The following is a 16,065-nucleotide window of genomic DNA, read 5'->3' on the forward strand; positions in this document are numbered from 1 at the left end:
CCTGGCATTTGTGAGCAGCTGAAGAGAGATTCGTTCATCACAGGTAGTTTTATATAAAGATACTGAAAAATGCAATATTCTCTTCAGAGACTCTGTAACAGATGTTATGTCTCTACCTAAGATGAAACCCTTACCAAAACTATCCTACCTCTCCAAGTGGAAAATGTGACATTCTGTAATAAAAATCAGTTCTGTAAGCAATGAGTACATCTACACACACTTTCAGTATCCTGTTACAAAAATCTGTAAGTTGCCACAAAACAACAAAACAGACACCAAAAACTTCTAGTCTTGTCTCTCAAGGAAGAGATATGCATGATTGTCCAAGTACCTATTCAACATTCCCCACTATCCCATAATTTCTCATGCTGGCCAATTTCTACCATATTTGGTAATTAAGAGATAGCCTCAAAGAAATTCAACTCCTGTTAAATTTTATCAATCTGAGTAGTGGACAAAAATTCAGTGTGATTTTGAAGCAAAAGGTAATTCAGTGCAGCCCTGTCTTCTGATGTGTAATTTTCATTGTGAGTCCATACAGAACAGGGTAGCTCAATCTGAGAAATAAAAAAAGTACTTATGGAAAGAAACCAGTATATATTGAGCAACCAGAAACTGCTGGGGCAATTTGGCTACCAAACAACAATGCTATGAAACATTTGGGGCAGCCTCCACTGCATGACTACTGGTCAGACTATTCTAGATTTTGGCTACTAGCATGGTCTCTGCAGTGCAGGGATAATTCCATCCTGCTCCCACCCTTGCCCCCCACAAAGAACCTCAACAGAGAGTACTGGAAATATAAATGGTTATTTTCTGATGTGGGCATGAAACAGCTCAGCCTAATTAATTCCTTTCTGCCCAATGCCCCAGGGCCAGGTGCCCATCAAACGTGAACTGACTGCAGGGCTGGGCTGTAAATCCAGAGCCTCTTGGACAGGAGTGTGGATTCGTGGGACAGAGCCCACCCAGGCAGGAAAGGAGCCAACTGCAAAGCTGACCTGCAGCAGCAAAACCCTCTGGGCAGGGAAGAGCAGCACTGGGCAGTAAAGAACCAAGGGCTGATTTTGACAGGTAGGGTGGGAACTGAGTTTGGATTTAATAGCAGGTTTGCTCAAACCAGCCTTGAAAACCCTCTAGCACAACCGTGCTGATGTGTTCACAGAATTTATTTAATACATTTGTGTTGCTGAAGCTCAGCCTGTGTATGGAGCCCAGTGTTCACCTTCAGCTCAGGAGAGATGGGGAATACTGGGTGAGAACAAAACTCCAGCCACACCGGTATCCCTAAATCCTGAAGGCACACAAAAGTGGTACACCACTGAAAAGTGTAAAAGACAAATGACAGATCAATCCACAAGACATTTGTTCAGAGATGCCTCCAGCCCCTACATGACAACTGAAGACAGACTATTGTGTTCTCTTGGAACTATCAGGCACCTGGGCTCCCTGAAGGAATCTGTAAATAAACAAGAAGTGAACCAGCATACAGGAACAAGTACACCAATAGGTGCCACTTTGAGCATGGGTTGAACTAGATCCTGAAGTTCTTCCCAGGCCTATTTATTCTATGATTAGACATTTTATCAATATGTACAACAAGCCAGTCTCCAGAATGTGTGTTCTAAAATGGTGGATTTACTAATACAGAACAAACAGCTTCAAGGCTTCAGTTCCCTCCTCCACCCACCACACTAGGATCACATCCCTTCCTTGTACAACCCATGTCTTTTTCCTGGTCCTTGGCTTGTGGCATCAGATTTATACAGCAAAGAGGAGGCACAGCATGCCCAAAGCACACAAACCAAGGAGCTGCAAAAGTGCAGAGGAGTGAGAGGGGGGAATTCACATTTTTGTCAAGCTAAGCACCCACACTGGAGACCCACTTTTGCTCTGGGACTGAAGAGGAGGGCAAATCTCAAATGATCAAGTAAAAACACATGAACTACACCTGAGAATCGGCCCAACTTCTCCTCCAGTTGTATTAGGACTGCATTTGTGCTTATTTGAGAGAAAAAGATACAGAGCACAACCTGAAAGCACGAAACTTTTGTACATGAAGACACGAGCAGTTTAAGATTTGGGGGATTAGCTGCTACAAGAAGCATGTGTTTTTTCAGTGTATCTCTCCTTCTGGTTTTGGTGGTTTAATACTCACACAAAAGTACAGCAGAAACTGTCATCCTCATTTCTTGCTCAATTGCTGTGTGACATTTGCTAAGCTCTCTTTATTTAAACAGAAGGCTCCCCAGAGCACAGAAGGTGATCCTTCTTGGCATGTTATTACTGACTTTCTTTTGACTCTCATGTAGAAAAATGTTGCTAACTCAACTCATTTAGTTATAAAATCTGCATTTTTCTTAAATCTTTTGCCACTGAAACTGGCAGAGATCCAGTTCCCTTTGCTGAGGTCCTCAGAATGAGAGAGCCTTTTTAATTTGAAAAGAAGACTGAACAGATGAAGCAAGCACCCCCAAAATGTAAAATAAATTGTGTCAGAATGAAAAATAAAACTCCCAAATTTTAACTTAAAAAATCATTTCAGGAAAACACTTTTCTAGAGCAAACAGAAATTATGCTGGAAAATCTTTAGCTACACTCTCAACCTTATCAATGGGCACGAAGAGAAGCCAGTTTATGACAGAAAATAACATATGAATGAGATATCCTAGCCATTTGCAGGGCATTTTTACATTTTCAATGCTCTAGATTGCCAAGGTCTGTGTGGTAGAAGCCACATATGGTACAATTGTGAATAAGCCCGAAAACAGGACTTTAAGGAACACAGTACAAATACAGAGTAGTATGTCGGTACCTGGAATATAAACATGGCAAAAAGGCACCGAAGAAAAGAGAAGAAACCAAAATCAGAGGGTGAATGCAAAAATCTCTGAGCAGATCATGAACCCTATAAAAAAGAAGGAAAGAGAAAGGACAGATCAGCTGAACCAAAAAGAGGGTGTGAAAGTGCAAGTGAGGAACTGCACAGAGGTGAAGGTACTTGGCTGAAACAAGTAGCCAGCACAAAGCTGAGAGAAGCCAGCCACGGCTTCAGAAAGGTATTTCAACATCCAAAGGTGCTTGCTACTGCTGTGCCAGCTGCTGGCTACTGCCTGGAGCCTCCAGCAAGCTGCACCTTCCACCTCTCCTGGGGAAGGACCTCAAATACTGAGGCTGCATGTCCAGAGAAAGTACCAGAGATTAGCAGGTGTCCGTAAGTCACTGATCTTTGATCAGAGATTCACTTAAGGTGCAGAAGTTCACATCATCAGGGCCAGAAGTGACAACTGTGTATTTGTATCATGAAAGAGGTGCTCTTAATCTCTACTTCAAGATTTCCCGTCTTTTTTTTTTTTCTTTTCATTCTTTTAACTGGAATCTATTCACTGACCTAAATTTTCTGATCCTCATAAGCTCTGCTTGGCTCATGCACGAAGGAAAAGGGCCAAAGATGGCCTTGTGCCACCGCTGGTCTGCTGGGGACTTGCTAAGCTTCCCATGTAAATTGGCCTCGGGCTGCCCTCGCTTGGATTTGGCTCCATCCTTCAGCTTTGGCTTCAGCAGCCCCCGAGGGGCCGTTCCATAGCCAGGAATAACTCAGCAGCTCTCCGGCCACCCTTCCAGCCCGTGGATCTCTCCAGCAGACCCAGCATTGACCCCCGAGCCAAATGACAGCATCCCTGATAGCAGCGGGCCGGGGGAGGACGGAAAACCCGATTAACCCCTTTTCCTCGGGGGTGCACAGACGGCTCGGGCACAGGTGACGCTCTGGCCTCTTTGTGTGAAGGAAGAGTCCCACGGCAGGACGAGCCGACACCAGAACCGGCTCGGCCCCTGGCGTGTCTCAGCCCGGCGCTCCGGAGACCCGGGTCAGCCCCAGCCCCGCCGGGCGGCCGCCGAGAAGCAGCCGCCGAGCGCAGGAGGGGCGGCGGCGGGCGAGGCGCGCTAGGCGGGCTCTGAACCCGGACCGGCCCCGCCGGGGCTCCCGGCCGGCATCACCCACCGCCCTCACCTCGGCGGCAGCGCCACGCCCGCCCCGTCCGGCAGAGGAGCGGGCGGAGGAGCGCCCCTTTCCCGCCTCTCCGCTGCCTCCCGCCCGCCTCCCCCGCGCTCCCTCCGCCCCCTCGGCGGCAGCTCCCGCCCGCCGCTCCCCGCTGCGCAGAGCGGCCGCGCCGGCGGGGGATGGAGAGCCAGCGCTGCTTCGCCAACCGCTTCGATGACTACCCGGGCAGCCCCGGCGCGGCGCCGGACAGGGAGGCGGCGGTGCCGCTGGTGACGGCCACCATCGAGCGCATCCTGCGGGAGCTGCCGCCCCTGGGCGGCCCCCGCGGCTGCCCGGGCGGGCTGTACGGCGGCGTGGCCGGCGTGGCCTACATGCTGTACCACGTCGCGCAGTGCCCGCTGTTCGCGCCGTCGCGGGACTCGTACCTGCGGGCCGCCCGCCGCGTCGTGGACGCCTGCCTGCGCTACCAGGAGGGATGCGGCGAGGCCGACGCCGACACCCGCGCCGCCTTCCTGCTGGGCGGCGCCGGGGTGTACGCGGTGGCCGCGCTGGTCTACCGCGCCCTGGGGCTGCCCGACTACGCGCGTCCGCTGGGCAAGTTCAGGGAGCTGAGCGAGGTCTGTGCGCCGCTCTCCTTCCTCGAGTGCGGCTCCGACGAGCTGTTCGTGGGCCGCGCCGGGTACCTGTGCGCCGCGCTGGTGCTGAAGCAGCGCCTGGGCATGGAGGTAAGGGCGGGCCGGGGCAGCCCCGGGGCGGCTCCGCGCTGCCCCCGGGCCGGGGCTGTGCCCCGCGGCTGGAGGGGGACGCAGCGGTGCCGCGGCTGTCCGCAGCTTTGGGGGCCAGCGTCGGAGCCCCGGGGTGCGAGGTCCTCGGTAGCTGTCCCTCCTCAGCGCTCCTCCCGAAATGGAAAGATACGGCTTTGTCCGGAGGCAGCGGGATGGGTCCCGGCTGTGCCGCGGAGCGCTGCATCCCGGGGCACGCCGAGAGCATCAGCTGCTGGTTGCCGGGTGGTGAATTACTCGGCAGAAGCCACCCCGGGCTTTTCAAGAGTATTTCCGTAAAATGAAGTGGGTAAGAAAAGAAATAGCGCTCAGTAAGACAGAGTGAGGAATTCTGTAATGCTAAGCGATGCTGTGCTGTAATTTATCAGATTTTCAGAGGCGTTTGGTCTTGCTAACCCCAGCATACAGACTTTCGGAAATCTGGCCGTGTATTTTGGTGCTTTTCATGAATGAGAGCAGGGATTTTTTGCTGGAAACGTGAGATGTGGTCATGGTTCCACACAGTATTGGTTTCAGCAGTCGGGACTTTACCCCAGGACATTGTCATTATCAGTACAATTCTGCTGACAATTCAGAGCTTCCACTGATTACGGCACAATAATTATTGCGACCGATTGTGTTTGCTGTAGTGATTGTTACTAAGTGGTCAGTGTGGTATCTGAGCAGGCAGTTGGTAGATTTTTTTTCCCTGTCCTCTTGTCAGGTCCAATCTGTGTTCCCTCTGTTAATCACTGATTTGCAAGTTCATGTGCTTCTGGCTTTCTTCCCTCCCAGGAGAGGAAGCAAGATGTATTTATAAGTAAATAAATGATGTAAAAACTAGTGGCTCTGCCCCATCCAATACCAGTCACTGCAATTGGAGTCTGAGGAAATTCACTTAATGGAGGTCTCAGGAGGCTCGAGGGTATCCAGAGAAGCCAGGAAGAATGTTAAGTCAGTTAAATACTATTATTGCCTTGAACTAGAATTTGTAACCACACTAAGCATCTCAAGTAGCATACCAAGCCTGCTGTTTCTTTGTACAGAATTGTCTGACAATCATAACCATAAACATGGTTATTTGTAACCATAACATAACCAAACTTTTCATTTCATGGCCTTTCCCATGCCAGGAAAGTTTTGTAGACACGTCACAATCCATGGTGCAGCAGTGCCTGCCTGAAGGGATGGTTCTCATGTAAAATCAGCCATCCCTGTTGGTGCAGTTTGCACTGGGGAGTGTGTCCAGCACCCGTGTCCGTGCTTGTGATGGTGTAGTGACATTCCAGCAGAAGGAGGTGGCACCCTGCACTCTGATGCTTTATTTAATGCTTTTTCCATTTGCCTTACATCCCTGGGAGCAATTGCTGAGCAGTTGGGAGAGTGGGTGCAGTCACCTCTCACAGGCAGTGTGAACAATGGGAGAGCTCTCCTCTGCTTGCTTGGTGCAAAATTGTACTAAACACAGCTGTAAAGAGTTAAACATCCCCACAGACAAGCACAGGTATGCACTTACTGTGCAATCTATTTAGCAGGTGGGTTAATTGCTGTTTTGCCAGTAAAACATATCCTGTGACCCCTTGCTGATGTTTTCATTGATAACGTCCTTCTATAGTATTATTTCTTCTCTCAAATACATGTAATTTTAAATGCATAGTGTATGAAACAAAGCACACTATTGATCATTAAGAAAATCAAATAATTTTTTTTTAATTTTAACAAAGATTTTAAAAACTGGCAACCTAAATGTTTTGCTTCTCTGTGAGGAGAATGAAGATTTCTAGTCTATATCTACTCAAGCTTGAGCAAAATTTGTGTCCTTGATAAATATTCCCAGCCTAGTACAGAATTATTTTAATTAGTACATTGCCAGACTGAACTCTGCATCTTTTTACAAATGGAGAAAGGGATGCCCAGGGAGAGTGCATGTCATTTATTACCCAAGGTCAAACTGTAAGCCAGGTACATCCCAGAATAGAAGCAACATCTTGTGATTCGAACCGCTGGAAAATGCTACCTCCTGTAATTTGATTGTGCACAGCCTCACATGGCTCATTGCAGCATGTTTTCTTGTTACCCACTTTTTTTTTCTCTTTTTTTTTTGAGGACACTGTGCAAATATTTCCAGCACAAAGTGAAATCCATTTCTTACGCTGAAGCACAGCCGCTGCTGCCCGCATGGTTTTTTCCTCTGAAGGAGTCAAATGGTGACCTATATATGAGAAATTGCTTGTCCTTGAAAAAAGCCTTTTGAGGGAACTTTATAATTTATGTCTTGGGTTTGTTTTTTGTTTAATCCAAGCAGAGGTGGAAGGAGACAGCTTTATTTCAGCAAAAATGAGTTTAGCTCAGCTGCTGTACCCCAATACTTCAGTTTCTTCCTAAAGAGTCCTGGTGTCTTTAAGCTCCACATGTTCTTCATGAAGTTAATGGACTGTCCTGAAGGATCCAGTCTGTTGGGTAACACTGACCTCATGTGAAGAACGCATTTGTATTCAGCTGGTTTTCAGATTTTCAGGCTAATACAGCATTTTTCCCTGATTAATTAATTGGGATTTTTTGCATGAGTAAGGATTACTTCAGCAGTCAAGGCTTAACAGGATTTGACTTTCATGATGCACTGTGCATTAGGAAATATGTTTATTTTCATCCCTTCTTTAATTTCCATTATATTGCAGTCAGTGCTTCCCCAACAGAGATAGGTAAAACACTGTTTTGGCAGAAACACTGTGTCATTTGTACAAGGTGCATGTACTTTAGCTGTCCTTAACTGCTGTGTTTTTGCCATTCAGGGGGAAAAAATTGGTTTTTTCTTTCTTAAGTACATCATTTTCTAATGCTTGTAGTGTAGTTCATCGTGTGTCCTTGGGGAAATCTGTCAGTCCTGCTTTTAATTACCTTCACTCACTCTCTGTTTGCTTGGGCAAACAGCAGACTGTTAAAATGGTGGCCCCATCCCTCCGTTCAGATGATATTTTATCCTCTCCTCAATTTTTCTCCGTGGTGCCTCTGTCCCATTTCGTGGTTGATGGAGCATGGTGTGCCTCGGTCGCTGCGCTCCCCTCTGGCAATGGAACTGCCAGCTGACAGGGAAAGGTACACAAGTTCAAGTGGCTCCTTGTGTTACCATCTGCTAAAGATGCTGCTGCCTTTTAGCACAGCTTGGGTTATCTTTTAATAACTGCCTGCGTGGATGGGCCCCACTGCCTTCCCCTGGCCCTGGGCTGCAGCAGCACAGAGAGCGGTGCCCTGCAGGAGACAGGGCAGCACTTTGCACAGCCTGGTGCATTGGAATTCCGGGGTTTCAAAAGACTTTGGGGACCCTGTGGGAGACCCTTGCTGCAGTTGCAGGGTGACAAGGTGACCCAGCACAGTGGCAGCAGCGTGGCCAAACCTGTTTCCTCAGGGACTGAGGCACTGGGGAGTCTCTGGAGCCTGTGGAGGCTCTCCCATGCCACAGTGGAGCTCCCTGCCTCTGTGGCAGACAGGAATCCCAATTTCCTTTGCCAGCCAATGCTAGGTCATGGCTTGGTGTGCATTTCCAGGGCTGTTACCCTGTCAGAGTGTGCACAGTTCTGATGTTCTGTCAGGGCCTGCCCAGAAAGGGCCATGGTCCTTCTAGGACCTCGTTGAGGGTAGAGCCCTGCAGAAAATCATTCTTATCCTGGCTGCCGTCTGTCACCAGAGCCTCTTTTGTCGTGGAGCTCAGGAGATTGCAGATCAAGCTGAAAGAGTCACCTGGTACGTGGAAAGCACGAACAGCACTGATGTGGGGTGTCTGGGATCTGGTGCCAGAGCAAGGGAAGTGTCAGGAGTTATTTTAAAAGGCAGTGGAAGGGATGGATGTGTGGTGTGTGGAACCTGGCGGGTCCAGCCAGTGTGAATTTTGTAATATTCTGGGAGACAAGATACAAATGAATGAAAACTGTTTTCTTTCAGCTCCTCAGACAATTCTGGATGATGTTATTGGTTCCTCAGAGCCTTCCCTCCAGATAGTCAGCGAGTGTTTAAAGACTATTGTAGGCTACTTGGCTCTACTTTCTTCTTTATTTTTCAGTCTCTTAGGAAAGATTGCAAAGTGTGAGAGGAAGAATCTTCCCTAGTCCTGCCTAGAACATGTCCACTTGCAACTCTTTAACGTGGAATGTAGATGTATTCATGCTGAACATAGTGTTTCTGAAAGACATACAAATTAAAGATCTTTGAAGGGAGATCTTCAAAATACCCACAAAACTGATGCCCCTCCAAGTGCTGTAGGGCAGAATCCCTGTGCCAGGCTTTTAATCTCACCTGTGCCTGAAAGGGGAGGGTTGGCCTTTGAGGTGAGATTTCATTCCTCCACTGTGGCCATTAAAGTCCTTTCTCTCTGTGGAAGAATTTGCCAGTTTATGTGAAACGTTGTGGTGTTTTAATGTCAGATATCGTGGTGCTAGCTGGGACTGTGCTGGCTTCATTATTTCATTTCACACAGGCAGGATGTCTTTTTTTGCCAGGGGATTGAAATGAGTTAACAGTAAAGATAAAATCTTTTGATTCTAGCCTGCCTCTTTTAAATGTACAGTCTCCTAGCCATGGTTTCCAAAATTACACACAGAGGAAAAATTTGCATTAGTTTGCTTAAACTGATGAATTTAAACCAGGAGTTGAAAACTAGGTTTTTCTAAAGTAAACAGTAAAACAAATGAATTATTTGTATCTGGATTTTTTAAAAGGAATATGAAATAATTGGTGTATACATTTCAGTATTCTCCTGTTTCTCTTCAGCAAGACAATGCAAATCCTTTTTATTTTAACAGCCTTCAGACTGGGAGATGGGGACATCTTGATAAGGGCTGGATTCAGTTCGACGCAGTGGACCCTGAATATTCAGTCGTAGAGTCAAAATAAAAAACTGGAGGTTGAAAATGTTGAATTTCAAGTGCACTGCTTACCAATCAGCAAAAAAGCACTGTAATACAGACTGGATCCTGCTGGAATTGGAGGTTTGATTGACACAAGTTTAGTGACATAAGTTACGTATTTTGCTGCAGAAATACAGATTGCAACCACTTAGAGCTGACGAGTGGTATTAAAAAGACAGTTCTGTACAAAAGCACTGCTTTATCTCTGTACCTCTTTGTGCTGTTGGAAGAACATTTGCCTATGCAGCAGCATCTTTCTGCTAAAAAAGCAGCACAAGCAGTAATACTGATGTTATAATAAGAGATTTTAACAAAAAAAGGAAATGTATTTATGCAGAGGCATCTCTTTTATCTGGAGTAGATCTCTACTTCCCTATCCTTCTCCTGACTGCTTTAAATTTCATACGCCAGCATTTGTTGAGTCACCTTCCTCATTATCCCCATGGGGAGCTTTGAGGTGACCCTCTGGAGTTTGTAGGTGCTGCTTGGGAGCAGAGGTGTTCTAGGCAGTGTCCCTGCCCTCTGCAGGGCTGCAGAGCAAAGCACAGGAGCTGCAATGAGGGCATGCTTGTGGAAAGGTGCTGGCCAGGTACTGGGACCTGTGGAGTGTGTCTGGTGACAATTTCTGGAAGCATCTGGAGCCAGCAGTGTTAGAGGCAGAGCAGCAGGGGATGTCTCTGGCAGAGAGGTGCAGGACTGGGCTGGGAGCTGCTGTTTGTCACAGCATGAGTTACCTGGGGTCACTTGGGTGGCACAGGTTCCCTAAATCTATTGCCTTGGGTTTTCAGATTTTTGTGTGTTGTGTTTTATGCATACACCAAAGAACTTCATTACAATACTGTGTTTCTACAGGCAGTAATGTTTGACACTGGTGTTTTCCCCTCATTATTTTTTGGCCTTGTTCTTACACAGGATCAAAAGCCACAGTTAACTGTGTTAACTCTCAGGTAGCACTGGATGACACAGCAGAAAGGAAGAGTGTGCATGTCAAACATGCTTATGTGGTGGAGTGTGGGGAAAAAGATACTTGACAGAGGCTGAACAGAGAGGCAGAGAAAGAGACAGTTTAAAATTTATTTAAAAAGTGAAAGAATTAGTTGCTGACAAAAACAGGAAAATGGAAAGGTGCAGGTGGTAGCAGAACTCAAGGATGAAGGGAATCCCTGGAGCAGGGGAGATTTAAAACTAAAATCAGGTTCTTTGACAGATCTGATTTCTATCTGGTAGAGATCTGATGGCCAATGTACTCAATTTGGAAGAAGGTAAAAGTTCAACAGAACAGTAAGCACAGGAGAAGAGGACAGGCAGAGGAGTAAGCTACATTTTGTTGAGGAAAATTACTATTTTTGTCTGCTTGCTTTTTGTTTGTCACTCTTCCATCCCCATATTCTCTTTGCATATGCTCATACATTTACAAAAATAGCTGTCATCACATTCAGTGCTTACAAATCAGAGCACAGCCTTATGTGTTAAATTCCACATTTTCTTTAAGGAGTAACTGAGACAACTACTGATGTCTAGAAGCAAATACAAGCTTTTTCATGAACACTGCAGTACTTCTGACACTGACATTTTTCCTGTTACATGCATATAATACTATAAATCAGTGTGTAACCTAAACAGTAATGCTGTTAGTAAACTTTACTTTGGTACCAGGCTAAAGAAGCAGGAATATGAAGGACTGAGCTGCTCCAGGGAGGAAGAAAAGAGCACTAGGCTAACAAAAATTACTCTGTAAAAGTATAACATCCTCAGCACTTTACAGCACTGAAATGGAGGGATAAAAGTAAACTGTAAGTTCCTCTGTAGCCATTTAATACACATTCTTAGAACATCAGATTTTAATGTAAAGATGTAGCACAGCTATGCACTATAACTGGCAGGGTGCAGATGTAAAAAAAGATCCTCTTCTTTTGTCTCACCTCCATTAAATCAGTAGATCCCACTTTTCTGTGTTAATTCAGCTGGGCAGTCTTAAAATGAACTTAGAGCCCCATTGGCAGGCTGTGTGAAGGTTGCAGAGCAGGTTCTCAGCCTTGCCTCACAGAGCAGTGTTGGAGAGAGCATCAGGGTGCCAGTGAAAATGGACAAATCCCACGGTCCTGCTGTCACCCAGCTTCTCTGTTCTACCCCCTTTTTAAAAAAATGGAGTTCAGTGTATGCAATCAGGTCACTGTTTTTGATAAGATGATCTGTCAAATTATGTCTTTGTGTCTGTCATGGCAGGGAGTTCTCTGACCATCGACAACAATGAGATTAAGCACTGAGTGATGTTGTGTAACCCTCTGTCCACTCCATTACAGCAGAGCTCAGGGACAATATCCTGTCAAAAACAGTTATTTCTTATCTATGTTGTAGGCTTATTTTCAATTGATACTTAGTGAGCTGGAATACCAAGGCAAAATAATTAAAATAGCTGTTTCATTTTAGGCAAACACGATCAGAAAGTATTTTAATAGCAGTCCAAGCTGTGGCTGAGTCATTTGGTGTTTCTCAGTTCAGTATATTTTGATGTCTGAGAGAAGAACCATAAATCTATTTTTGCAGTAGATCAGCATTCCTGAATTCTTCATTTTAATGGCTTGGTATCTTTTGTTGAAGAACAGTGGCTCATGAGTGAGATGGAATGGATGTCTGATAGCATTGAATTATCTGGGAGGAAAAAAAAATGTAGCAGATAGATACACCTTCTATCTGTCCAAGGCTATTTAGCCAATAGCTAATTTAGCTATTTTGTGTGGTTAATCTTTTTCTTCACAGGATGCTTCCAATCCCTCATTGGTACAATGTTAGCATGGTTGAGGATTATAAATTGGGGATGTGCTGCTCATATTTAGATTTCAGCATTGAGGAAATGAAGGCTGCTCTTAAAAATGTGTGGGCCTGGCTCTAGAAGGAGCACAGGACATAGGAGCTCTGTGCTGGTGGGTCAGTGCAGAATTGGAAGATGGTAATTATTGCTTATTCCGTACTGGTGGCATTCTGCAGTTTGTCTGCTCAGTCCTGACAACCAAATAATATCCTGCCACAATCAGAGAGCTGACAGGGACCTTGAGAGATAATTTAGCCCACAGGAAGGTGTACCTGTGCCTGTCATTGCTGGCAGCCCCTCCCTGACTTGCTCCTCATACCCTGATCTGCAGTCTGCCCTGGATGTCTGAGACACTGCTGTTAGAAAGTCCAGCCTAATGACTAATCTGGATCCTGCTGTAATTAAAGCTGTAATTTGCTGATTTTCCTTGTGCTCTCCATTGAGAAATAGCAAGAAACTTTGTTCCTCTCTGCAGAACTTCTTTATAATTTCAAGACTGTTAAAATTTTTACCCTTTTTTTTTTCTTCTCTAAACAATCCTAATCCTCCCAGTCTTCCCATGTGTGTCGTGTTTCCTACACCTCTGGTCATTCCCACTGCACTCTGCCAGTCTCCCCCAACCTTTCCTGAAGAGTGCCAGAAGTTGGACACATGGTTCTGGCAAAGGCTTTTCTAGTTTAGCAGAGATAACTCAGTTTCTTGCAGGTCTTTTTTCCATATACACAGCTGAGTAAGGTGTTTGCATCTCACACCAGCGTGGCACTGACCTGCCATTATCCAGCAGCCTTTCAATGGGCTGAGCTCAGGGACAGGTATTCTTTAGGAAAAGTCTCTGAACAAGTGAAGTGGCCAGGGGTCATGTGGAGACAGGGAATCATTGAACAGGGTGCTGTGATATGCAAGATGAGAAGCTTCTTCAGCTGAAGGAGCTTTGTGTCATTAATGCCACCTAGAGAACCTCTTTTCCTTTGTTCCCTGGATACTGGGAATATTTTATTCTGCATTGTAACTTGAGGTGTGCCATTACATATCCAGGGGACATTGTGAAGTGATAAGGGTTCTTTTGTGGAAGTACACTTGGAACAATATATCTGAGAGGGCTGTATTAAGTCAGTTATTTTGTCTCAATTACAAATCAAGGAGTAAGTGAAATCTGAAGTGTTTCGAGGTTAAATTTAGTCTGTTCTTGTGATTTACTTTAGTTGCTAATGTAAAGATAAAGCTCAATGTTGTCTCTTCTTTTTGCCATCTGTGAAATGGCTAATGCTATACTTGCTTTAGTTTTCTGAGACTAAGCCAGAAATTAAGTAGTCAGAATTCCAGTTATAATAGCAATGGACTGCAAGATACACATTCCACATGGACCTGTTTAAATTTGATCAGAACTAAGTTGGTCAAATATGAGCTCAGGGAAAATTCTTAGCAGCAGAACAGAAAAAGAAACTTGTTCAGGCTCTTTAAATAAATATTGATTTGTTTGTTTTTGGTCTTGCAAAGCTGAATCAATCATGAGCTTTCTTATGTCAGGCTGCTATTTTCATCCATACATGTGTTTTATTATGCCATCAAAAATGCCTGGAAATAATGCTCATTTAACTGCTCCACATACAGAAGGCAAAATGTAGACAGAGCTGTAGTGTGAATGCATTTGTCCTGCTTTGATTTTACTCTCTAAGCACTGTGGGACTGGTAGCTTTTTTTGGTAAAACAAATATTTTTAAAAAAACAACACACAGGTAAGCTGAGTCAAACTTGGACTTGAATCTAAGGGTCCCTGAATGAATAAAATCCACACCATTTACCTGAACAGTGGATGAGCATACTCAGATTTGGATTTGGCTCATTTGTAGAGTCAAAGCATGGCCACAGCTGGAAGGCACCTCTGGAGATGTCCTGGTCCAGCCCCCTGCTCAGAGCAGGGCCCACAAGAGCAGATTGCCCAGGGCTGTGCCCACTTGGTTTTGAATATCTCTGCTCTGTGCCTTTCCTAGGCAACCTGTTCCTGTGCTTGCCCACCTTTAGAGTAAAAAGGCTTTATTTTTGTATTTAAGTGGAATTTTCTGTCAGTGGGCACTGCTGGGAAGATCCTGGCTGTCTCCTCTGCTCTCCCCCGTCAGGTGTGTATACACATGGATGAAATCTCCACAGAGCCTTCTCCTCTGCAGGCTGAGCAATCCCTGAGTTAGTACATAGAAAACACACTCCATTTGCCTCTTTTCCCCAAAAGCAGGCTCACAGTGCCATTCTACCTCCTCTGACTTCCTCTAGTACCGTCAATGAGTGAAGGGTTGCAATTTTTTTCTCTTGCAGTTGCAAGCAGGGAAATCCAGAAGGGTCAAAAGGACCCACTCAGCACCGTTGTCCTCTTGTCAGTCTTTGCTGTATCAAGGAAGGGCAGAATCTGCTCTTAGTAGCTAAATATTAAGGTTTGACAAAATCATTCCTGGTTCTGGCAGGTAATTGGGAAGGTTGTGGATCTGAAAAGTTTTGGTGTAAAGATTTCTTTTCTCCTCTGGTTTAGTGGATGCTGCAGCTCAAAGGCTTCTCAAGGGCCTCACAGCCCTGCAGCTCTGAGTGTCTGTTAGTGAAAATGCCTGGATGATTGCAGGAGCTAGACCTTGCCCCATCACTGAAAGAAGACAAGAAATACCCTAAAAATGCCTGTGCCCCTGCACTGCAGGAACATCATCTCCTGGCTGTGTTAATCAAACACCTCAGGCTGCTGTTTGCCAGTGGAGGAGGAGAGCTCCCTGTCCTGTGTGATGTGTGAGCAGCCAAGGATGCATCGGGGGGAAAACACAAAACCCTTTTCTGAAAGCTGAATTACAGGCCAGGGGATGAGAAAACATTCTTCCCAGTGTCTGCAGATGGCCAGGACACCCCTCAAGCACTGGGGTTCTTTTCTGTCGTTATTTTTATGGAATCTCTTTCAGATTCTGCATGGCAGTCATCAGACAACTTCAGTGTCCTTCTGGGCCCTTGAAATGAAGCTGTTTTGTTCCAAGGGCATCAGAATAATAAGCACACAAATGAAGGTATGAAAGGCATCTGGTAAAGAGTTTTAAATACATATATTTTGACTTAACAGGCTTGCCTTGGAAAACACACTTTGTGATCTGTAGGTCCAGAAATAGCTTTGTGGGGCCCTCCTGTCTCACTTCACTCAGTTTCTCCTGTGGGGCTGCAGAGAACAATCATGTAAAATGACAAATCCAGCAGAAGAGAAGATGGCACTGAGTGCTCCCAGGGCACCGTGTGTCATCTGTAACATTGAAGTAATAATAATTCCTGTTAGTTAATTACATGCAAGCTAATGGCCAAGAGCTGTGAATATTTCTTTATTACTGTTGGCAGTGGTGTGATTTTGTCTCATGGCTCTTATCCTTCCTTCTTGCTGTGTGAGGTTTGAACTCTTGGAGTAATCTGAATTGTGCCTTCTGACACAGCAGTCTCTTTTTCCCAAAGTCTACTTGATTTACTGAGAACTGGGAAAAAGTAGCACAAAGGGAAGACTGATAAAATTTTCCTAATTCTATTATAGTACCAAATGGCAATCTTTCAACTAGGAGAAAAGTACAGATAGTAATC

The 16,065-nt window shown here is 45.5% G+C and overlaps 1 protein-coding gene across 1 annotated transcript in view; it reads left to right on the forward strand.

Moving 5' to 3' along the window:
• The first annotated feature begins 4,182 nt into the window (after positions 1–4,182).
• Positions 4,183–16,065, forward strand: part of LANCL3 (LanC like family member 3) — a 36,343-nt gene continuing 24,460 nt past the window's right edge. Inside the window, exon 1 of the mRNA XM_063393008.1 lies at positions 4,183–4,728. Within this exon, the coding sequence (XP_063249078.1) occupies positions 4,183–4,728 (546 nt within the window). The remainder of the gene's footprint in view (positions 4,729–16,065) is intronic.

This window comes from Prinia subflava, chromosome 3 (genome assembly GCF_021018805.1).
Source record: "Prinia subflava isolate CZ2003 ecotype Zambia chromosome 3, Cam_Psub_1.2, whole genome shotgun sequence".
In the NCBI taxonomy this organism is placed as follows: domain Eukaryota; kingdom Metazoa; phylum Chordata; class Aves; order Passeriformes; family Cisticolidae; genus Prinia; species Prinia subflava.